This window comes from Desmodus rotundus, chromosome 2 (genome assembly GCF_022682495.2).
Source record: "Desmodus rotundus isolate HL8 chromosome 2, HLdesRot8A.1, whole genome shotgun sequence".
In the NCBI taxonomy this organism is placed as follows: domain Eukaryota; kingdom Metazoa; phylum Chordata; class Mammalia; order Chiroptera; family Phyllostomidae; genus Desmodus; species Desmodus rotundus.
This window is the reverse complement of record NC_071388.1, coordinates 44,406,998-44,426,476: the sequence shown is the minus strand read 5'-3', so window position 1 is coordinate 44,426,476 and position 19,479 is coordinate 44,406,998. Positions and strand designations below refer to the sequence as shown.

At 46.5% G+C, this 19,479-nt stretch overlaps 1 protein-coding gene across 8 annotated transcripts in view; it reads left to right on the top strand.

Annotated features, from left to right (window-relative positions):
* The window catches only part of DGKG (diacylglycerol kinase gamma), a 191,523-nt gene that overhangs the window by 124,995 nt on the left and 47,049 nt on the right, over window positions 1-19,479 (top strand). For all 8 annotated transcript variants that reach the window (XR_008426130.1, XM_053918191.2, XM_053918190.2 and 5 more), the window contains one exon: window positions 3,053-3,143. Coding sequence is in view for 7 of the 8 variants with exons in the window: in XM_053918191.2 (XP_053774166.1) it covers window positions 3,053-3,143 (91 nt within the window). In the remaining variant the exon portion in view is untranslated. The remainder of the gene's footprint in view (window positions 1-3,052; window positions 3,144-19,479) is intronic.

The window sequence follows — 19,479 nt, the reverse complement described above, 5'->3', positions numbered from 1 at the left end:
CTTGAGAACTCAACCCTGCCATTGCCTGCCAAGGATCCTTGCTCTAACTGTCCCTGGCCACACCAAGAATTGGATGTCACCTCCTCCTAGCTGCTCGCAGTGCTTAGAGCTTAGCTTACAACACTGTGGTCTGTCTCCTTGTCTGTCCTCCTTCGGTGCCTGGCTCACGGAGTGCCATGTCTTATTCTTCAGCGTACCCAGCACACCCCCATCTAGTCCTGGCACAATGAATGTTTCTTGAATTAATACTTTTTTCTCACGCCAAACAAGTGCTTCTTGGAAACATAGTCTCAATCAACATCTTTGGACAATCATGTGACCGGTCATGATAATTAACCAAGGAATTGGGTGTGATCTATGACTCTGGAAAAATCTATCAGATTAGACATGTGATGAACATATGTTTTCAATGAAAAGTCAAGACATGTGATCTGACAAATATGATCACATTTTTTTCTGTTCCTGAAAAATTTGAGTGTATCATGTATGTGGCTATGTTATCCAAATATGCCAACTCAAAACATTAAAATAATAGCTAATAAGTATCGAACATTCTTGTTGAGCTTACTATGCAGCAAGCATCATATGAAGTGCTTTCTAATCATCTCATCTACTCTCAACTACACTTTGAAGCAGATCTTTTTACTATCTCCATTTTACAGATGAGGAAACTGAGGCCTCAAAATTTGTCAAAGATTACACAGCCACAATGGACATCTAAGCAGCAATGGACAAGTGGTCTGTTTGATCCTTTCAGTCATTCTTCAATACTGACCTGACCATGACCTCTTAACCTCATTTAGATCAGCAGAAGAGTCACTTTTGGACAAAATAGCTTGTGGCTTCCGAAAATTTTTATTAAAACTCTAAATCTCCTGGCAATAACTTTCAAAAGTCATGATTCAGACCTGCAGTGATATTTGAAAATGGCATCACAAAAAAAAAAAGAAAGAAAAAAATGACATCACAAAGCAGGTCTCCTGGCTACAGAGATGCTCTAGCTGCTGGAGAGCAATGCTCAACCTTGACATTTATGACAATCTGTGTTTTTCCTGTTATTGGGTCTTTTGCCATCATTGTCTGTTGAAAGGCACTGACCCTCATTCTAGCCTCCCTGAGAAATATTCTCTCTTGCAGCTTTAATCGGTCTGTCCTCTTCCTTAGTTGTCAGTTCATTGGGATCTAGAGCAATGTTTCTCCAAGTCCTGACAAATGATCGCCTGCATAATGATCACCTGGGCACTCATAAAAATGCATATTCCTGGGCCCCCTCCTACAAGTATCACATAGAAACTCAGCAGATGGGAGCCCAGGAAGCAGCATTTTATTGACATTCCTCAACTAACTCTTATGACTACTAATCTTTCCAAACCACAAATGTAGTCTCTAGATGCTCGCAAGTCGAAGTGTGGTTCCTAAATTAGCACCAGCAACTTGTTAGAAAACAAGGTATCCTTAGGCCCCCATCCTGAACTGCTGAATCACAGCTTGCCTTGTATTTACATTACTGTGCATGCAGAGAGACTGTGACCTAGAATACTGCTTTCCTACATTTTTTCACATCATGGTATGCACAGAAAGAAAAAGGAAGGGGTGGGGGGAGGGGTGCATACAGATGAGAATGCCTTCTGTGAAATTGCCTGCTCCAGGCCCTTGCCTGGCCACCCTGAAGGTGCATACCTGTGATGTAGCACAACAGGCACAACTCCCAAAATCTTTCTTATTCTTGTTTCCTTCATGATTTGACATTTCTTTGCATGCAAGCTAAGAGTCAGAAAGGCTACTTCCCAATCAACTAGGTCTTAGAAATCCTCAAGCAATGGAAAAACATAGTCTCATCCTCCAAGTTCTGGGTGGACCTTTCGAGAAGTGCAGACAGAAAAGTTGTGTCTGCTGTTCTGACGAGTCATCTGCAATGGCCTAAGGAAAACTGGGAAGAAATAAGAGCCTTCTTCCTTCTGGAGAATGCTGCTTTCCTCTCAGTTCACCAATCTGAGCACAGAGGATCAGCAACACACAAGGTAGCTTCCTCTCTACTGAAGATGTGCCAAGAAGAATGTGATTTTGTTTAATCCTTCCTTAGCAAAATCTGCCAGCTCATAAACTGGACAGGTGTCCCTTCTCTTAGCCAGCCCCTGATAGTGGGACAACAGTTGGGATGGAAGGAATGGAATACCTTCAGAAACACTTCCTGGTGAGACCATCTGATCAAAGCAACCAAGTGTCAGTACATACCATCTGACTTTGCAAAGTCCCCAGCTACATGGGAACCCCATTGTTTTTCCGCACTAGGAAAATGTTGAAAAACTTAGAGCTCAAAAAATGGTGAGCTCTTACTTTGAAGCAAATATGACAAGGTCTACTTAAATGAAACATGGTCATAGCCAAACACAATTGAGGCAGAAGTGAGGGAAACAATCGCTTACAAAACAACTCACTTTTCTTTTTCTTCTCTTTCCACCTTACCTGTAATTCTGTGCCTAATTCTCTCCACTCTGCTTCCCCCAGTGAGAGCATACACAAAGTAGCACCCATTTTGGCTGGTTTATTGTGGGGCTATCCCTCCACTGCCCCAAGACTGTACATCCCTCCAGACTCAAAAGGCTGTCTGAGCCTCCCTTTGTTCCCCAACTATTCCCAAGGGAAGGTTCTGCCGGAGTCCTTCTGCATTAGTAGTAGAAAGAACAGTGACCAGAGCGTGCTTTCACTTGCCACCACTGGTTGATTTGCATGGAACTCTTCCCTTGATTCAGATACAGAGGCAAACAGGCCTGTCTCCTGCTCTGAACTTCCACCAGGAAGTTCAAAGACCAGTTGGCAGTTCACCCAAAGTAGGCATGATGTCTAAGAAATGAATGAGTTTTTTGCTTTAAGCTCAGAGCAAGAACAGTTGGTAAAAAATTTCCACCCTTGTTCATCTGATTAACAAGGGCTGAAAACAGAAGCTTGGGGAACGCAGAGGGCTGGGGCCTTCCAGCCCTGATCACGTAGCTGTTTTACATGACCGTTGCAAGTACAGAATATTGAGCCGTGTCTCTGCTTCATGGTCCAGGATGAAGAACAAGCTGTGGTACTTTGAATTCGGCACCTCAGAGACCTTTGCAGCCACCTGCAAGAAACTCCATGACCACATAGAGTTGGAGGTAAGTTCCCAAGTGGGGAGAAAGGTTCCTGTACCTTCATTCTGCTCCTGGACTGTCACACACACCCTCAGGACATGTCCCTTTGGGTCCTTAGTTGGTGATCCAGAGTGTAGTCCACGTTTACCTCCATCCTCTGCAGCCTCACTCAGAGAAGGCTCCAGTCACTGCACTGGCCTTTCTTGGCCTGTCCAGGGAGTCCTTGGGGCTCTGGGGCCTAGTGAGCCAGAGGCCTTAAGGCCACAGTCCATTCCTGCCCTCAGCCCTCTTCCTATTATGCCTTGCAGTCCCCCCTTTTCGGGGCAGCGAAGACTTAGCTGCCGCCAGCCCACGGAGAGGAGCTGCTGCTGAAGTAGAGGCAGTGTCCCAAATCTGGGAAAATCTGGGACCTGGTAGTCATAGGGCAGAAGGTGTGAGAGGGAGTTAAGGCCAGAGATAACCAGACACCCGCAGCTCACCCGCACGGGCTTTCATGGCTACTTCAAGGAGCTAACTTAAAAGTACCCAGTGTTGGCTTTGCAGGTGTGCAACCTCTGTAGTCACTCAGACGGGCCCTCCATTTAATGCTCTTCTGTCACCATCTTGAAATTCTTGATAATTTTTTAACAAAGGGACCTGCACTTTCATTTTGAACTGGGCCCTTCAAATTATGTAGCTGATCCTGTCGGTGCACTCGCCTCTTACTGATTCTTCCGGCGCTTGTAGCAGCCTGCCTGCCTCAGACAGTTTGCCTGCCGGCTCCCCTTCCAGGGTTGATAAGCTGCCCAATCCCACCCACTCTCCCCACTTCTGCTGGATTGCTCTGGGAAAGTGCTCTCACTGCTCTGAGAAGGTCCCCTTAGTCTCCGGCCACCTAAAAGCCCAAACTTTCATGCACATCATCTCAGTCTCTGTTCTGCAGGATCTCAGGCCCATTGGTTCCCTTGTCTGTAGTTCTCAGCTACCAACCCCACCTTGCCAGGGCCTGTTGTCTTGTTTTCACTTGTGAAAGACCAAGCCAGAGAGGATGGGCTCCTCCTGGTCCACAGGCTTTGTCCCTAAGCCTCCATTAGCAGTCAAGTGGGGCCTGGGCATCCCTATAAGGAGCAACATTTGGCCTGAAGCAGTGTGGGAAAGCCCCACCTCTCCCTGCCGGAAGGGAGTCTGCACTCACAGGGAGTGTTCACAAACAAAACACAAAGCCAGAGATTCTGTGCTTGCATTTGACTCATCTGTCTGCCTCTCCCGGTTGGTTGCTGAGTTACCAACCCCAGGGTGGGAGGAGCCAATCCAGCTAATCCTCTGAATTTTTGGCCAGCTCAGTTATAGGGCAGAGAGGCCTAGGGGCCCTGGCTGTGTCCCCCTGTGGTACCACCTACACCTGGCAAAGGCCGAGGGGCCAGCCATCCTGTTGATCCGTAAATCCATTGCCTGGAAGCTGCAGGAAGAAGGCGAGTGCTGGGCTGGAGAGAGTGTGGCTACCAGGGAGTGTGCATTTTTCCTGTTGGCATGACCCTCTAGTGGGGTCTCTTTAAATATACCCTAAGTGAGGGACAGCCCTGGCCTAGCCACTGCCAGCTGCAGGCGCATAGCGACTGCTTGTTCTCCCTGCAGCTGGCCTTGAAACTGTGCCCAGAATAGAGCAGCTCAGTCCCCCTGCCTCTGTGGCCTGCCCTCCCAAATCCTGAATCCTGCTCCCACCCCCGTGCCAGCCTTGGTCACAGTCTCCTCTGGGTCCAAGACACCAGGGCTCTTCCTCAAGTGCAGAGCAGACAGGTCCTCTGGTTGCTAAAGATGCTGGTGGCTTCTGGTGGGGGGAGGGTGACTTTTAGGGGAACTTCCTGTTTTCCTTATCTCCTCATAATGAGTCTTTAGTGTTTATTCATGAGGCTATGGGGTGGGGTGTCACGTGACAGGCGGCTCCTGACAGTTGGCAAGATTAGGGCAGACACCAATTTTGCATTTAGAGAGCAGTGAACTGGACTGGGCTTGCGCCTTGTGATCCAGAGCAAACAGAGGGACAGAAGAGGGCGAGGCATGTGAGTGGCAGGTGTGAAGAGGCTGCAGAGCACCCCAGGTAGCTGTGAGAGCATCAGGGGCCTCGGGAAAAACAGTGAAAGAAGCTATGCTAAGTGACTTTCTAAATGTGGCCACTGCATACAACAGCTCAGGCCTGGGAGGACCAGCACACCCATCAGTTCAAGGCCACCTATCCCTAGAACGCCCCCGGGCAGTTATTTATACTACATGTCAGCATCTCAAAGCCCTCCGCAGCCTATATTCCATAGTCACACAGCAACCCTAGGCCAGGTATTATTACTCCCATTTCATGGAAAAACAAGCAGAAGCAGAGAGGTTTCAAAGGACAAACAGAAGAGAGAGAAACATTAGAAAGTCACATGCCCTGACTGCCTACCATTCTGGGTCCTCATTTGACCCAGTAACCCAATGAGGAAAGTACTATCACATTTTTTAAATGAAGAAACTGAGCCTCAGATACATTAAGTAACTTAACGGAGATTTCTCTGCTAAAACCTGGTCAGAGAGGTCTCCTGGAATGAGTTAAGCACAGAAGCCAATAGACAGAGTTTTACCTAACAAGTGCTAGAAACTCAGTGAATTCTTCAGCACCAACGCACTGTTTCTTCCTCCTTGACTGAATGCAGGACCATTTGGTTCCCTCTCAGCCGAGGCAGCTGGGCAGGTCTGCTGACAAAGACTTTGAGAACAGGAGACACAGTCCTCCTGCACATTTGAGGAAGGAGTGGGTTCAGGCTGGATGGTGGGTGAGAGTCAGAGAGGAAAACTGCCTCAAAGTTTACACAAGGTTTCCCTACACAGCATCTCATTGTGACCCTCAGAATATGCAGGACAGGTATTGATGTCCTCACTTTACAGGTAAGGAAACTGAGGCTGAGACTTTCAGCAACTTGAGAAAGGGCACAAAGGTAAAGGGTTCAGGGGACAGATAAGAAAATCTGTTTAGATTGTGTGTGTGTGTGTGTGTGTGTGTTGCTAGTTAAAAAGAAAAAAGAGCTGGATGGTGAAACTTGGGGCTGAAATGAGGTTATGTGGGAAGGTCTCCATTAAAAGCCTCTTACACGGAATTCAACCTGTTTCTCTGAGGCTAGTGGCTTGTTGAGAATAAGTAGGAGACTTAGACTCCTCTGAAATTAAGCTCACAGCCCAGTTGACAGAACACATAAGAGGTAATACAGTACTCACTTAACGAGTGCTGAGGAGTGGGATCCAGGGGTCCCGGGGTGCCGCCTGCGCCAGATCACTCTGGACAAGGGAGAAGATTCACACACAGACACTAGGCCAGGGCCGGACCCGTGAAAGGGGCCTGACCTGGATGCACAAGACCTCGGGGCTTAGTCCTCCTGTTCTGCAATTAGGTGAAATAACTTGCTAAGCTGTGTGTCTGGGCCTCAGTATTCTCATCTGTAAGATGGGGTAAGGGGGGTTAGTCTACTTCCCAAGGCTATAATTCCAATTAAAGTTTTCAGAGTTGTTGTTGTTGGTTTTTTTTAAGTAACTGGCAGTGGTGCTAAGTGCCTCACAGGATCTGCAAAGCAGGCCTGAGTGGTGTCCAAATCACCTTTTCACAGAAGGGGGTAGAAGCTGAGAGAAGGCAAAACGCTCACCTGAAGTCCACAGCCTATGAGTGGTCAGGTCAGGCGTCAAATGCAGATTTGGCCCCTAACCAGGGAGTTCCGGGACTGTACAGGCACTTTAGCCTGGAGCTAAGATTCTCCACCAGGTATGGGGCGTATCCAATCCGCTTTTATTAATGTACTTTTATTTATGTTAACACAGATAACATTAAAAGCAGGCATGAGATTTTTACATTCATCAAAAAGAGAGCATAAAAAAAACCCCGAAAACATTGCAAATGCTCACCCTAAATGCTCCTTTCACGGGAACACAGAGGAAGGCCTGTGAACACTGGTGCTATTCCTGGGAAATGGGTGCTCGGTGAATTGTAGGCGACTCCAGTCAAGAAGCCAGCACGTCACCCACATGACTCTCATCAGCCCTGGTCTAAGGCAGTCTCTCAGGGCCGCTCCGTCTCTGAGAGACTTCCCTTTCAACGCTGCCCTTGATGTTCATTTTAATCTGATTTCACCTGAATAAACAGGAGGGGGGTGGGGTGAGGGAGGGACACAGTGAGTCACCTCCGCACCCCAGGCCCAGAATAGCCTTGCAAAAGTTTTTAGATGTGATCATAGTTAGGTGGAGCGAACGAGGCAGGCTGCGACTCGAGCACTTATTTTACATGCTGTGGAAATTTTTCATTTTACCAGCTAAAAATAAGAACTTCCAAAATTCCTTGATATTTCATCTACTTTAAAACAACGTTCACAAGGGAAGGCGCGCCAGCTTCAGTAATGTGAACCTCTGCATGGGGAAAAGTGAGTCCAAATTTGGAAGTTGCTCAAAAATAATCTGTTATATCCAGTGTATTTTGGAAATCTCTGCTCATCGGTTCAATTGAGTTTTTTTATTTTAAAATACTACTTTAAAAAATCTTGAGAACAGTATGTCAAATACTCCCTTTTCCCTCTCCCTTAGAATGGATATTTATCAATATTTTGTTTTATTCCCTTCAAGTATTTTTAACCAAAAGAAAAATATTACAGATAGAACGGAGTCTCCCACAGTCCTTTTGCACTCTGCAATTGCCTTTTTCACTCGCCGTTATGTTCTTGAGATCCCTCCGCGTTGCTGTTGATAGAGCTAGCTCGTTACTTTCAGCGGCTCTGCAGTGCTCCGCGATGACCCCACCACAACCGTGAGGAGCAGAAATGGGACCTCTCAGGCACTGCCAGTGGGAACGTAAGTGATAAACCTCTCTGTTCGGCAGTGGCAGTAAGTGCTGAACTGAAAATGACTTTGTGGACTGTATGACCTAGCAGGTTCTTCACAACCTTGACCTAGAGAATTTGCTACACCTGAGCTCACAAGAGGACGAGCACGGAGGTACGGTGTAGCATTTTTTTTTTTATCACAACAAAATGGAACCAACCCAAATAATTGTGTTATTTTACACTTTAAAAAGACAGTGAGTGAAAGTCCTAAATGCCACTGAATTATAACTTTAAAGTGGTTAATGTTGTTACGCGAATTTCACCTCAATTTTTACAAGTTTAACTTTACAAAAGGGAGTACGCAGGGCACAGTAGAGATGGTTAATCTATATCATGATGTGGGCCCTGTCTATGAGAATCGTAAATTCTGAAACCAACATTTAGCACGGCCATGTGCACGTAAAGAAGCTTAATAAATAATGAATCTGATTACTTTCAGGTTGCACAGATAGTTTTAGTTACTCCAATCCAACCAAGTGTCATTTTTTTCTCAAAAGAGAGAAGTCAAGGACTTTGCAGGTGAAGTAGCTGGACCAAGTTCACCCAGCCAGTAAGTGGCAGAAGAGAAACCGTGGCTCTCCAACCTCCAAGTGGGGGCGTTCTCTTTTTCTGCCCTGGTATTCACTTGCAATATTGGACACTTTTCAGTTCGAGGGGAAAAGATCTTCAAGCATCTTGGCCTCTTCTGGCATCATCGAAACCTTCTCAGTGTAGGCAGGTAGGGCCTAAAGAGCTTGGAATGATGAAGGTGGGGACTGGCCAGATGCTCAGCCCATCCACCCAGCCACAGTGGTCCCCAGGAAGATGACGTGAAAACATGTTCATGGGGAAGGGAAAGCTGAGAAGATATTAGAAGGGATTTTGAGTTTATGGAAAATAAAAGGTGGCAACTTGATTATACATCAAACCCTAGAGTCCAAAGGAAGGCAGGAAGGGGCCTTGGAGAGATATCCTGCTTCTGGTCTATTCCCTTCCTCAGTCAAGTCCGCCGGCTCCATCATTCCAGCCTCCTCGTCGCTGTGAGACCACCCAAGGCAGCTCTTGCCACTTCACATTTCTTCTTCTTGCTCATCCTACAGCCTCTCTGTTCCCAATGCCCTCACCCGTTTCTTCGTGCTCCCTCCATCTATGTCCCACTACAGTCTTTTCCTGATTATAAAGTAATCCAAATTCATGGTAGAACATTTTAAACTACAGAGGGGCAAAAGAGAAGGAACCCACAATCTCACCACCGTTACAGTGTTGGCCTTGTTTCAGTCTAATAATATTAGCCTTTGTTTCTCTAAAAGCAGGTCTCTGGAGGACCTCTAGGATTCTTCCATTTCTTAAATCCTTACCCATTTTTAAACACAGCTTCATCCACCTAGCTCTCCACCTCTTTAGCCGTGAACTGACTACAAGTTTCCTTCACTGATCCGTAAGTCTTTCGGCCTACCAAGAAGCAATGTTTCCTCCAGTCTTCTCTTACAAAATTCTACTGTCAGCTTGCAGTTTCTGACACATAACTTTTCCTCTTTCTTAAATGATGCTCCTTTTTATTTCCTTCGAATGTGTACCCAGTGTTTCACTTCAAGCCTCCATTCATCCATATGCTTTTATTTTCCTGTTCTTTTTCATTTCTTTTGTTCTTCATGAATTGCCTTGATTTCCTTTGTCTTCAGACTCCTGGCTATCCATACTTTGTGTCTTCCAAGGACTTTGGAATAACTTTTGAGGATGAATTCTCATGCCTACATCTCACAAAGCAGTAGGGAGATAAGCAGCCCAGTGGTTCGACAAGGCCCGAGGAGGTCTCATAAGACCAAGGTTGGGGTGACGTGACTTAGCATGTTGGATTAGAAGGCATCCCCTCAAAAGGCCCCTTAACATTTCTACTGCCAAGGTCCCTTAGTGGGAGAAAACTCTCCCCAAGCAAATGCATCTTCTAAGTAATAATGAACTGTGAGGCCCTGTCAGTGGCAAATATATTATTTCTCTTAGACTTTTTAGAATATTGAAAATAATTCATGATCTTTTTTTCCACACTCAGGAGATTCAGTGATCTCAGGGAAGAAAACAGTTTCAACCCATTTCCACTTCTACAACTGAGTTATGAAACAGACAGAGAATATTCTATACAATATGTCTTATTGGGTATAGTAGATAGGTCTTTGTTTATCTGCGTTGGTCAGTGAAGTAATAAACTTGCTGATCCCAGTCTTTTATAGAAGATATATTAAGACGGTAGAAGAATTGGTTCTTTTAGGAAGGGCATAAAATCTAACAAGGTATCAGATGAATACCACGGTGCACACGTACATGTTATATCTCAAATCCTTAGGATCAACACGTTAATAACAACAGCGACCCCCTACGGAGCACTTCCTTGTGACTAGTTCTGTCCTGGCACTTGCATACATCACCTTATTTAATCTTTGTAACAACTCTTCGTGCTTTGTATCATCCCCATTATTTACACAAGGAAACTGAGTTTCCGAAAGATGAGTACTCCAAGTTCAGACGAGTTTCGAGCCCAGTGCCCCCATGATGCCCTAGCATTCCCTGTAGGAAGTGGTCTCTGCACTATGCTGCTGCTTTCTACCTAATTAGCGCTTAGTGCGTGTGTCTATTGAGTGGTAATGGGATTCCCTTTGGGACTTGGCATATCTATTAGGCAGTCAGCTGTCTGAAGCGAGGACTCTGTCTTATTCATCCGGTTTCCCCAGGCTTCGCACAATGCCTAAAGTGAAGTAATTGCTCTGTATTGATTGTACAATTGAATCAAAGTGTGAAAAATCTGATAATTACTAATTACTGTTGAACAGTAATAGGAATTACCACTTGACCAGCCTCAAGTGAGACCTTTTTTTTGGAAGCCACCAAAACAAAAGGGACCCACCTTGCTCCATTTGTTTTTAAAGATTTTTGTTTACTTATTTTAGAGAGAGGGGAAGGGAGGCAGAAAGAGAGGGAGAGAAACATTGATGTGTGACAGAAACATTGATCAGCTGCCTCTCCCACGCCCCCAACTAGGGACCTGGCCCACAATCCAGGCAGGCCAGGCATGGAACCAGCAAGCTTTCGGTTTGCAGGAGGATGCCCAACCCACTGGGCCACACCAGTCAGGGTCCACCTTGCTACATTTGTAACACAAAGGGGGAGATGGCTGAGCCTGCAGCCTGGCACTCAGACCTTGTCCTAACAGTGTGGTGAGTGGGAAGACCTCCCACGCCTATCTCTGAGCTGTTGCTGGGACCTTTGAAAGTCGTAGAGGGTGTGGGACAACTGTGCACCCGGGACAGGAAATGCCAGAGTTCTCCCACCTCTTTCCCACCAAAGAGAGTTAAGACAGTGAGTGGGCAGAGCCCATATGGCACCAAGGGTGCCAGGCAGCTAAGGGGTCAGAGAAAGTGACCCTGCAAGGCAGAAGAAGGGGGTCTCCATTCTGAGCCCTCTCTCGTGGCCCAAAAGCCTACCTGCCTCTGAGCCCTGCCAGTCCCTATGGCCATCAGCCCTGATCTCTGTCTGCAGGAAATTCTGACCCCACAAAAAGCCCCATCCACCCCAAGTTAGCCCGAGCTCCCCAGACAGACCGAAAATACTGTTAATCTGCATCCAGAGCAAGACTGCCTCAACACACCAGGTTTCTTTAACTTGGGGAGGGTGGAGCAGTGAATAGGAAATGGCTTTGCCCGCTGTCCAACTCTGAGGCAACCCACCACCCTGCGCTCCCAGAAACAGCAGTTTTGTTTTTGGAAACTGGCACCCACTTACAGGCTCGCTCCTGGAAATGAATTTGGTTCCCCCCAGCTGCAATGTTCTACTTCCAGCCTCCCTGCCAACACCCCCTTGCAGCTGCCCCTCTCAAAGGCGCCATTGTGCCCGCCTGGCACAGCAACAGAGGAGGGCTGAAGAGGAAGAAAACATTTTCTGCCCAAGGGATGTTCTTAAGCAGGTTGTGTGTACATGGCTTCGATGCTGCATTCCTTGAACCCACACAAACCCGCCAAAACTCCATCATCCCTGTCACAGAGGGCAGCCACTTTCCAGTCTCGCTGGCCCACCACCGCTCACTGTCAGAAAGGCAGAGCACACAGCTGGGTGGGCAAGGTGGTGGGAAGGGGGGGTCAGATGACACGTTTTTCAGAACAGCAGTCTGGCCTGCCAAAGCAAGGCTGAATGAACATAGACTCCAAATCCCTGAGCTAGAAGGGAATTTAGTCCCACTTACCACTCAATAAACTCATTCTGGCGCATGCTGCTAAGTGCACATCCAGCCTCCTCTTGACTACTCCAAGGGTAGGAAGCTCACTACTTTTCCAGATGCCTGCTCCACTGCTGGACAGCTCTGACTTTTAGAAAGTTCCTCTCCATCATCGAACAAGGACGAGGGTTCTGTTCATCGCCGTATCCTTCCCTTGCCTGCACTTAGCACGATGCTTGAAACAAAATAGGTGCACAGCAAGTGTTTGTGGGCTACATCACTGAATCCCCCACCCACTGGACCTGTGTCTGCCCTCTGGCAGCACACAGAACATGCCTTCTTGCTCCTTCACAGGGCTGAAGATCTATTCTCCATGTCATTGCTTATTGATCTTCACTGAACTCAACATCCCCAGTTCTTTATACGACTTGAGGCACAGACCCATGACTATGCTGACCACTCCTGTCTTGTCAGACTCCATATTTTTCCGGTGTCCTCTTTGAAATGAGGAAGCAAATCCCTTGTATGTAGAATACTCCAAAAGTGACCTCATAGGTTATAGCACACTAGATGAACAGGAGTTGAGTACATACTGTATAGGTAAGTGGGGCTGTCTCCTTGATCTCTTCATTTGCACCTCATGCAGGAAACCTGCAGGCTCATGAAGCCTACCATGAATTTGGAAAAGAAGGACCTTCCTTAGTTTCACTGAGTCAGTGTTTCTTCATCTGTAAAAACAAGCCTAAAAATACCAGCACTGTAGGGTTGTGAGGATTAGACATAAAATATACAAGCTGCCTGGTTTATAAGAGTTACTCAATAAATGATGTATATTAATGTTAACCATATAACGTGTGTATCGGTATTAGCATGTAAGTGCCCACAACAGACATTAGCTCCTAAAATGATATAAAACAGCCCCTCTGAATGCAAGGAAGCCACTGTCCTATAAGATTTACCATGCCGGGCCAATTTTTTTTTTAATTGTACTGGACTGTCTTTCCAATAATGCTATCACCACTCATCAACACCACTCAATTTATCACCTTTTCCTCCCTCAGGAGACACATCATTTTATTGACACTAAAAACATTCTCTCCAGTTCTTCTCTAGGGAAAATAGACATCACTGTTTGCGCTGGCTGCCTTTCTTTCTTTCCCAATAAACTTCTCTATTTTGGCCGTAAGTCCCGCAGATACGCAGATATCTACCTCCTTCCCAGAGGGAGGCTGGAGCCAGCTTGCTTGGTGGCACATGTCTTCCCAACACTGTTTTCAGTGATGTCATGTTGGTGGCTTGGAACTGGCCACAGCGAGAGTATTTACACCAGGGAACACCACAATCAGAGCTGCTGCTTCTCCTTCTCTTTCTTTAATCAACCTCCCCACCCAGAGACCCTGCTGTAAAGCCTTTCGCAGGCACACCTCTAGCATCGACCTGACCTTGAGGACAGGAACTGTGTCCCATTTCTGTTCCACCCCCAGGATTTAGCACAGAGTAAATAGGTTCTCATCATGCTCGGTGAATAAATGGATGCTTTTGTCTTCTCTCTCTTAATGTCTCTCATATAAACTGTGCCCCTGTGCCCTATTCTTGTTACCAGCTGTTCAGACATAGATTTCTCTTAGCTGTGATCTGAGGACCTCTTCTTGCCCACCTGGGTTAACCTTACCCTTCCATATTTCTCCCTCACCTGGACATTCAGTCCACTTTATTCTGTCAATATTATTCATCCTGAGAAGTTGTGGGGATCCATCTGAAAGGAACAAAACCTTCTCAGGTTTTTTAAGGAATACCTTGGTTTCCATTTTGGGATCTCCACACATTCTTTCTTTCAATTAACAAATAGTTACACAGGTCATTTGATATGGGTAAGACATGGTAGGCACTATGGAGAACCCAGTGCTGTGTAACTCACATATGGGCCCTGTCCTCTGAGAGCTTACAGTCTCCTGGGAACAGGCAAATATGCAAAATACATGTCAAAATATACATTCCCCATGAAACAAGAACAAAGCAATGAAAATTCAGAGGAGGAGAATATCAATTTCTAGCTAGAACACTGGGGAAAGCCTCACAGAGCAGAAAGCTTTTGAGCTGGAAGGGTAGGACTTTAATAGGCATAGAAGAGCTGATGAGCAGTGTAGGCGGTGAGTACAGCAGAAACAAAAGCAAGTAGGCCCAGCTCTGTGACCTGTTTTGCAGATCAGTCTTGGCTACAGTGCTTGGCCTTTGCTAGAGCCCAGCGAACCCTGTTCCTCAGCTACTTTCCTCTTTCCAAACCAATGAGGCCCTTGGACCAGTGCCCAGGCTTCCCCATAGTCTAACATACATTCCAATCTGGCAGACCAGTTCACAGAGAGAACATCCTCTCCACCTACCAAAGCAAAAATGTTCCCACTGTAAATGAACCCTACCACCCCATCCTTACCAGGACCCTACAGGAACCTGGGGCTGTACAGAGTGGTACACTGGTGCTTTCCCTTCACCTAATAGCTATCAGCATCCTGATCCTTTAAGAAAGGTGGGGAGGGGGTGATCTTGGTCAGGTCTTTATATTAGCCACCTCTCTGCCCTTGAGTGTGTATCTGAGGCTCTGTCATGGAGGCCAAGCACCAAGGGAGGCCACTCTCTCCTTCTGCCCACCCCCCTCTCAACCCTTCAGAACCTTTATTCCAGTGTGTCCAGATGTCATCCACCTCTTCCTCAGCTTTCTCCCTCCTTTCCCGCTGCAATTGAAATATTATGTTCCCAAGACGTTGCCTAGCTCTTTTTCCTCTTCAAAAGATGCCCCCACCCTGCCCTGACCAGTGTGGCTCAATTGGTTGGGCATCACCCTGCAAAGCTGAAGTTTGCTAGTTCAACTCCTGGTTAGGGCTCATGCCTAGGCTGTGTGTCCAGTCCCCTGTTGGGGTGCATGCAGGAGGCAGTCAATCAATGTTTCTCCCTCTCTTTCTGCCTCCCTTCCCCCACTTCTCTCTCTCAAAAATGCACACATATACAGATACACCCTCCCCCACCCCATTTTTCACTCACTTGCGAAGGAAAAGGCTCCAGTGTCATCCCCAGGCCAATATCTATTCCATCACCATATTTAGCGTCTTCTCTTGCACACAATTTACTTTCCATCCTAGGCATTCCCAATTTCCTCGTCTCTATCCATTCATCCACAAGGTATTCATTGAGTATCTTCTCTGCCTCAAACAACCGTGAACAACCTTTTCCTCAGTTGCATTACTCTTTTAGATTCAATCTTCTCCCTCCTGTCCCATTTGTCCCCCAACCACATGGTGCTTCTGACTGTTCCCTCACTATCACCCCTAAAGTCCCCAGTTAAGCCCTAGCTCTTGCAAGAGATAGCTGTGTAACCTAGAAAGGTCACTTACCAATCCTAGATCTCATTTTGGTGATCAGAGATTACCAAATCTAGTGTTCCATCTGGCTTTCTATGCTTTGGCCCTCATCCAGTTGCCAAAAAATTCCTCTTTACAAAATCACTCGTGACCTCTCAGTTGTCAATCCAAATGACCAAAGTCTAATTCCAGAGATGCTGAGCCTGATTACCTGTGTGACTTGAGCCACTTCTTTCATCTCTTTAAACCTCTACTTTTCTCATCTATAAAATGTGGTGATTGCATTGAATGACCTTTCAAGACTCTTCAGGTCTTTCATTCCATTAGAACGTAGATACAGAGAAGAGAGAGAGAGATCCTTTTTGGAGAGTGGACAGGTAAGAATTCATGGAGAAAATAGCATCTGTAGGAATTTGGAAGAAAAGCAGAGAAAGGGACTGTAGTAGGAATCATCTTCTAAGCCCTGGCTGGTGCAGCTCAGTGGATTGAGCACAGGCCTGCAAACCAAAGGGTCACTGGTTCAATTCTTAGTCAGGGCACATGCTTGGGTTGCAGGCCAGGGCGTGCAAGGGGCAACCACACACTGATGTTTCTCTCCCTCTCTTTCTTTCTCCTTCCCTTCCCCTCTCTCTTTAAAAAAATAAAAAGAAAGAATCATCCTCCACTTGTTCTGTATAATGGATTCAGGTAGAGACAAGCCTACTAATGAGATACAATAGGAAATATACAACCCCACTGATCCGATCAGGCCTCTTGATCTGAAAGTATCGACTTTACTGAAAATAGAGAACACAGGCTGAGAAAGTTTAAAAGACACCTCAAGAGATGCAATCAGAAAAATCCAGAATCTGGGAAAAGCTACAGTTTTACTTCTCAAAGTGTAGTCCATCACACATGTAGCATCAGTATTACCAGGAAGCATGTAGAAATGCAGAGTCTCAGGCCCCACCTGAGACCCCTGAATCTGCATTTTAACAATCCTGCAGTGGTTCATGCACAATTCAAGTCTGAGAAGATGTACGGGCCCAATGACCCATTTCCTTCATAAATATTAAAAGACAAGGTAGTAAAGTATGAGGAACTTATAGATAAAAGAAACTAAAAGACAATCAACCAAATTTGATCTGTATATCCTTCAGACAAATCAATTATTTTTTAAATGAGACTATGGAGGAAATTTGAACAATTACTGGATACTTATTGATATTAATGAATTATTGTTACTTTTTAAGAGTAATAATAGTGTTGGGGTAATTCTTTTTTTAAAGAGTCTTATTTAAAGATACATGCAGAAGTATTTATAGATTAAATGCTAGACTATCAGGGTTTTGCTAAAAAACAGTTCAGTATGGAGGTGGGGCAATGAACTGGGGTACAGTTAAAACAAGATTAGCTGTAAATTGCCAACTGCTGAGGCTGAGATTTTGGCTATGTGGGATTTATCATTCTCTCGACTTCCCTCTATATTTGGAAATACCCATGATAAAAAGATGAAAAGAAAGACCAAGAAAGAGTCATCAAAGATGGGAGGGACAAATCAATATAAAGCAGGGAACCTAAGAAAGAAAATATCAAGCTGAAAGGGGGCAAGGGCCCCCAGAACCATTGAAGTCTGGGTGGCCCATAATATCTGGCCCGGGGGAGGTCATTCCGGAGAGCAGACGCAGCCCAAGGGCAGGAATAGGTAAAAAAACAGCCTGAGCTCTAAACCAGAGAAAACCCCCGTAATTGTGGCACCGTGAATCAGGTTAGAAGAAGGGAGAATTTCCTAGTTGCTAAAAACTGAAACAGGTCATCAAATAAATTATGGGATCTCCTTCTCTGAGGACCTTCAGAAATAGGATCCTCAGGACTGAAATGGAGACGGCCTTGCTCTGGGGAGAGCAGGTTCACATCCGCAGCCTTTTCAGGTCACCGTGGCGGGCGGACACAGGGTGGGGCGGAGGTAACGCGGGAGAAAGGCGGCGGGTGGAAGAGCCCATAGCCTGGGCAGTGTCGATGCCCTCCCCCACCTCTTCTGCTCTCAGTCCCACTCAGGGTGCACAGAGAGCTTGGTGGATCCTAGTTCTGCCCACAAATAGGAGGATTTAGGGATTCGAGATGGGGGGAGGGGAGATGAATTGGGAGGGAGAGAATGAATACGAATTCCCAGTGCGTTTCGTTTGCACAGAACTACGCCTTGACTTCACAACCCAGTCTCTGGTTACCTATGCACCGGCCTTCCACCAAACAAACAAACCATCCCAGGCTCAGAAAGAAACCAGAACTCTGGGTATCTTCTGCTTAAGGATAACCGACAGTGAACGGGGCGGACAGCTGCGGGCCGGCGCTTTGGGGCCTGGGAGGAGGCGGGCACAGGTCGCTCCCGGCCTGGGCTCGGGCAGATTCTTGAACCGCTTCCAAGGGGATAGGAGCGGGGCTGGCCTTGATGCACCACACTCTGCCTGCAGCGCCGCCTCGGACTCCGAGGCCCGTGGTCCAGCACCTCGCCGCCCACGCACACTGGGAGCAGGGTTGCGGGCTTGTCTGTCTCGCTACCCAGGACAAGAGCTTTCTGTTTCAGCCCCAAACTGGTCTATAAATACCCGAGTGTCAGTGCAGCGCAGCCTTGAGGAGAGCCGGCTAGCTCAGTCCCAAATTAGGGATCGCTAATCGCGCGCGCGGGGACCACCGCCCTCCTTGTGCTCTCCCCAGGAACTGCCCTGAGTCCCGGCAGCTGGCGGGTGGCCGGGTGACGTCATGGAACTGTTCGAGGATTTAGCTCAGAAACCCTCCGGGGAGGGGCCCAGGGCCTGTGTTCCGTTTAAGCCAACAGTATACCACCGTTGGCTCCACTTTCCCAAATCTGGCGCATCACCTTTCCACCTTTCCTGAGACCTAAGAGGGCCTGGGGTTCTGGGAAGTCATTGTATGATGGCTAGTTCAAGAACCCAGAAGAATAGGCACGCAGGTATGGCAAGGTTCTGACTAGCATGTGGCTGGCCAAGGGACCATTAGAATGATTCCAGCAAGGTCTCAAGTAGTAGGAGAATGATTTGAGTCATAGTAACTACCTTGCAAGATTATTATGAAGGTAATGAATGGGATGTATATAAAAGCTTACCTGGCAGATGACTAATACATATGCACAATGATGGTGATGATTTCATCTTGTATCTGGTGAGCTGTCCCATAGAGAAGGAACAAGGTCATTCTGTCTGGCTTCAGAAGGGAGAACAGGACTAATGGGTTGAGGCAGGAAGAAAGAGCATCTGGTTCAACATAAAGAAACCTTTCAAAAATCAGAATTCCCCGATGAAAAAGTGAGTTCCGAGTTACCAGAGAAGCACACTCTATTCCATTTTGTAATTGGTAAAACAAGTCATGAGGATAAGACACCATAAATTTAGAGCATCAAAGAAATCCGAAAGTAAGCCAACGTGAATGACAACAAGCCCTACCTTTCTATTCCTTCTCTGTTGAGAAATCTCTAGAAGCTTGGATTTGTAGATAACCTTAAAGACCATGGATTTTGGCTGCATGCTTTCAATTTTTCCTGACTCACAATAAGCAAGATGAAGAGGTTGGGTTTGGTAGTGAAATTCCAAACATAGAACCCCTGCCGTTATTTTTCAGCTGTGCAATCTTAGCTCACCTCTCTGGGTCCAGTTTTTGCTTCTGTAAATGAAGTAAACTGCCTACAATCCTGATGAACAGGATCAGTGCTAATGTATTTCTTGCTGCATTGATAAACATTATGGCAGAACGGTCTGAATTTATTGATAAATGAAACAGGCAAATTCAAGCTTTCTGGCCTTTTGTACTTGGCGGGGGATGCGGGTGGTAGAGATTGGGTAAACAAACTGTGCTACATCAGCAAGCACATGTGCCAAAATTGCACTTAGGATGCAGATGCGGAGACAGGCACATTCTGAAAGCCTTCCAACTCTTACAGTCTTCTGCTTTCACAGGAG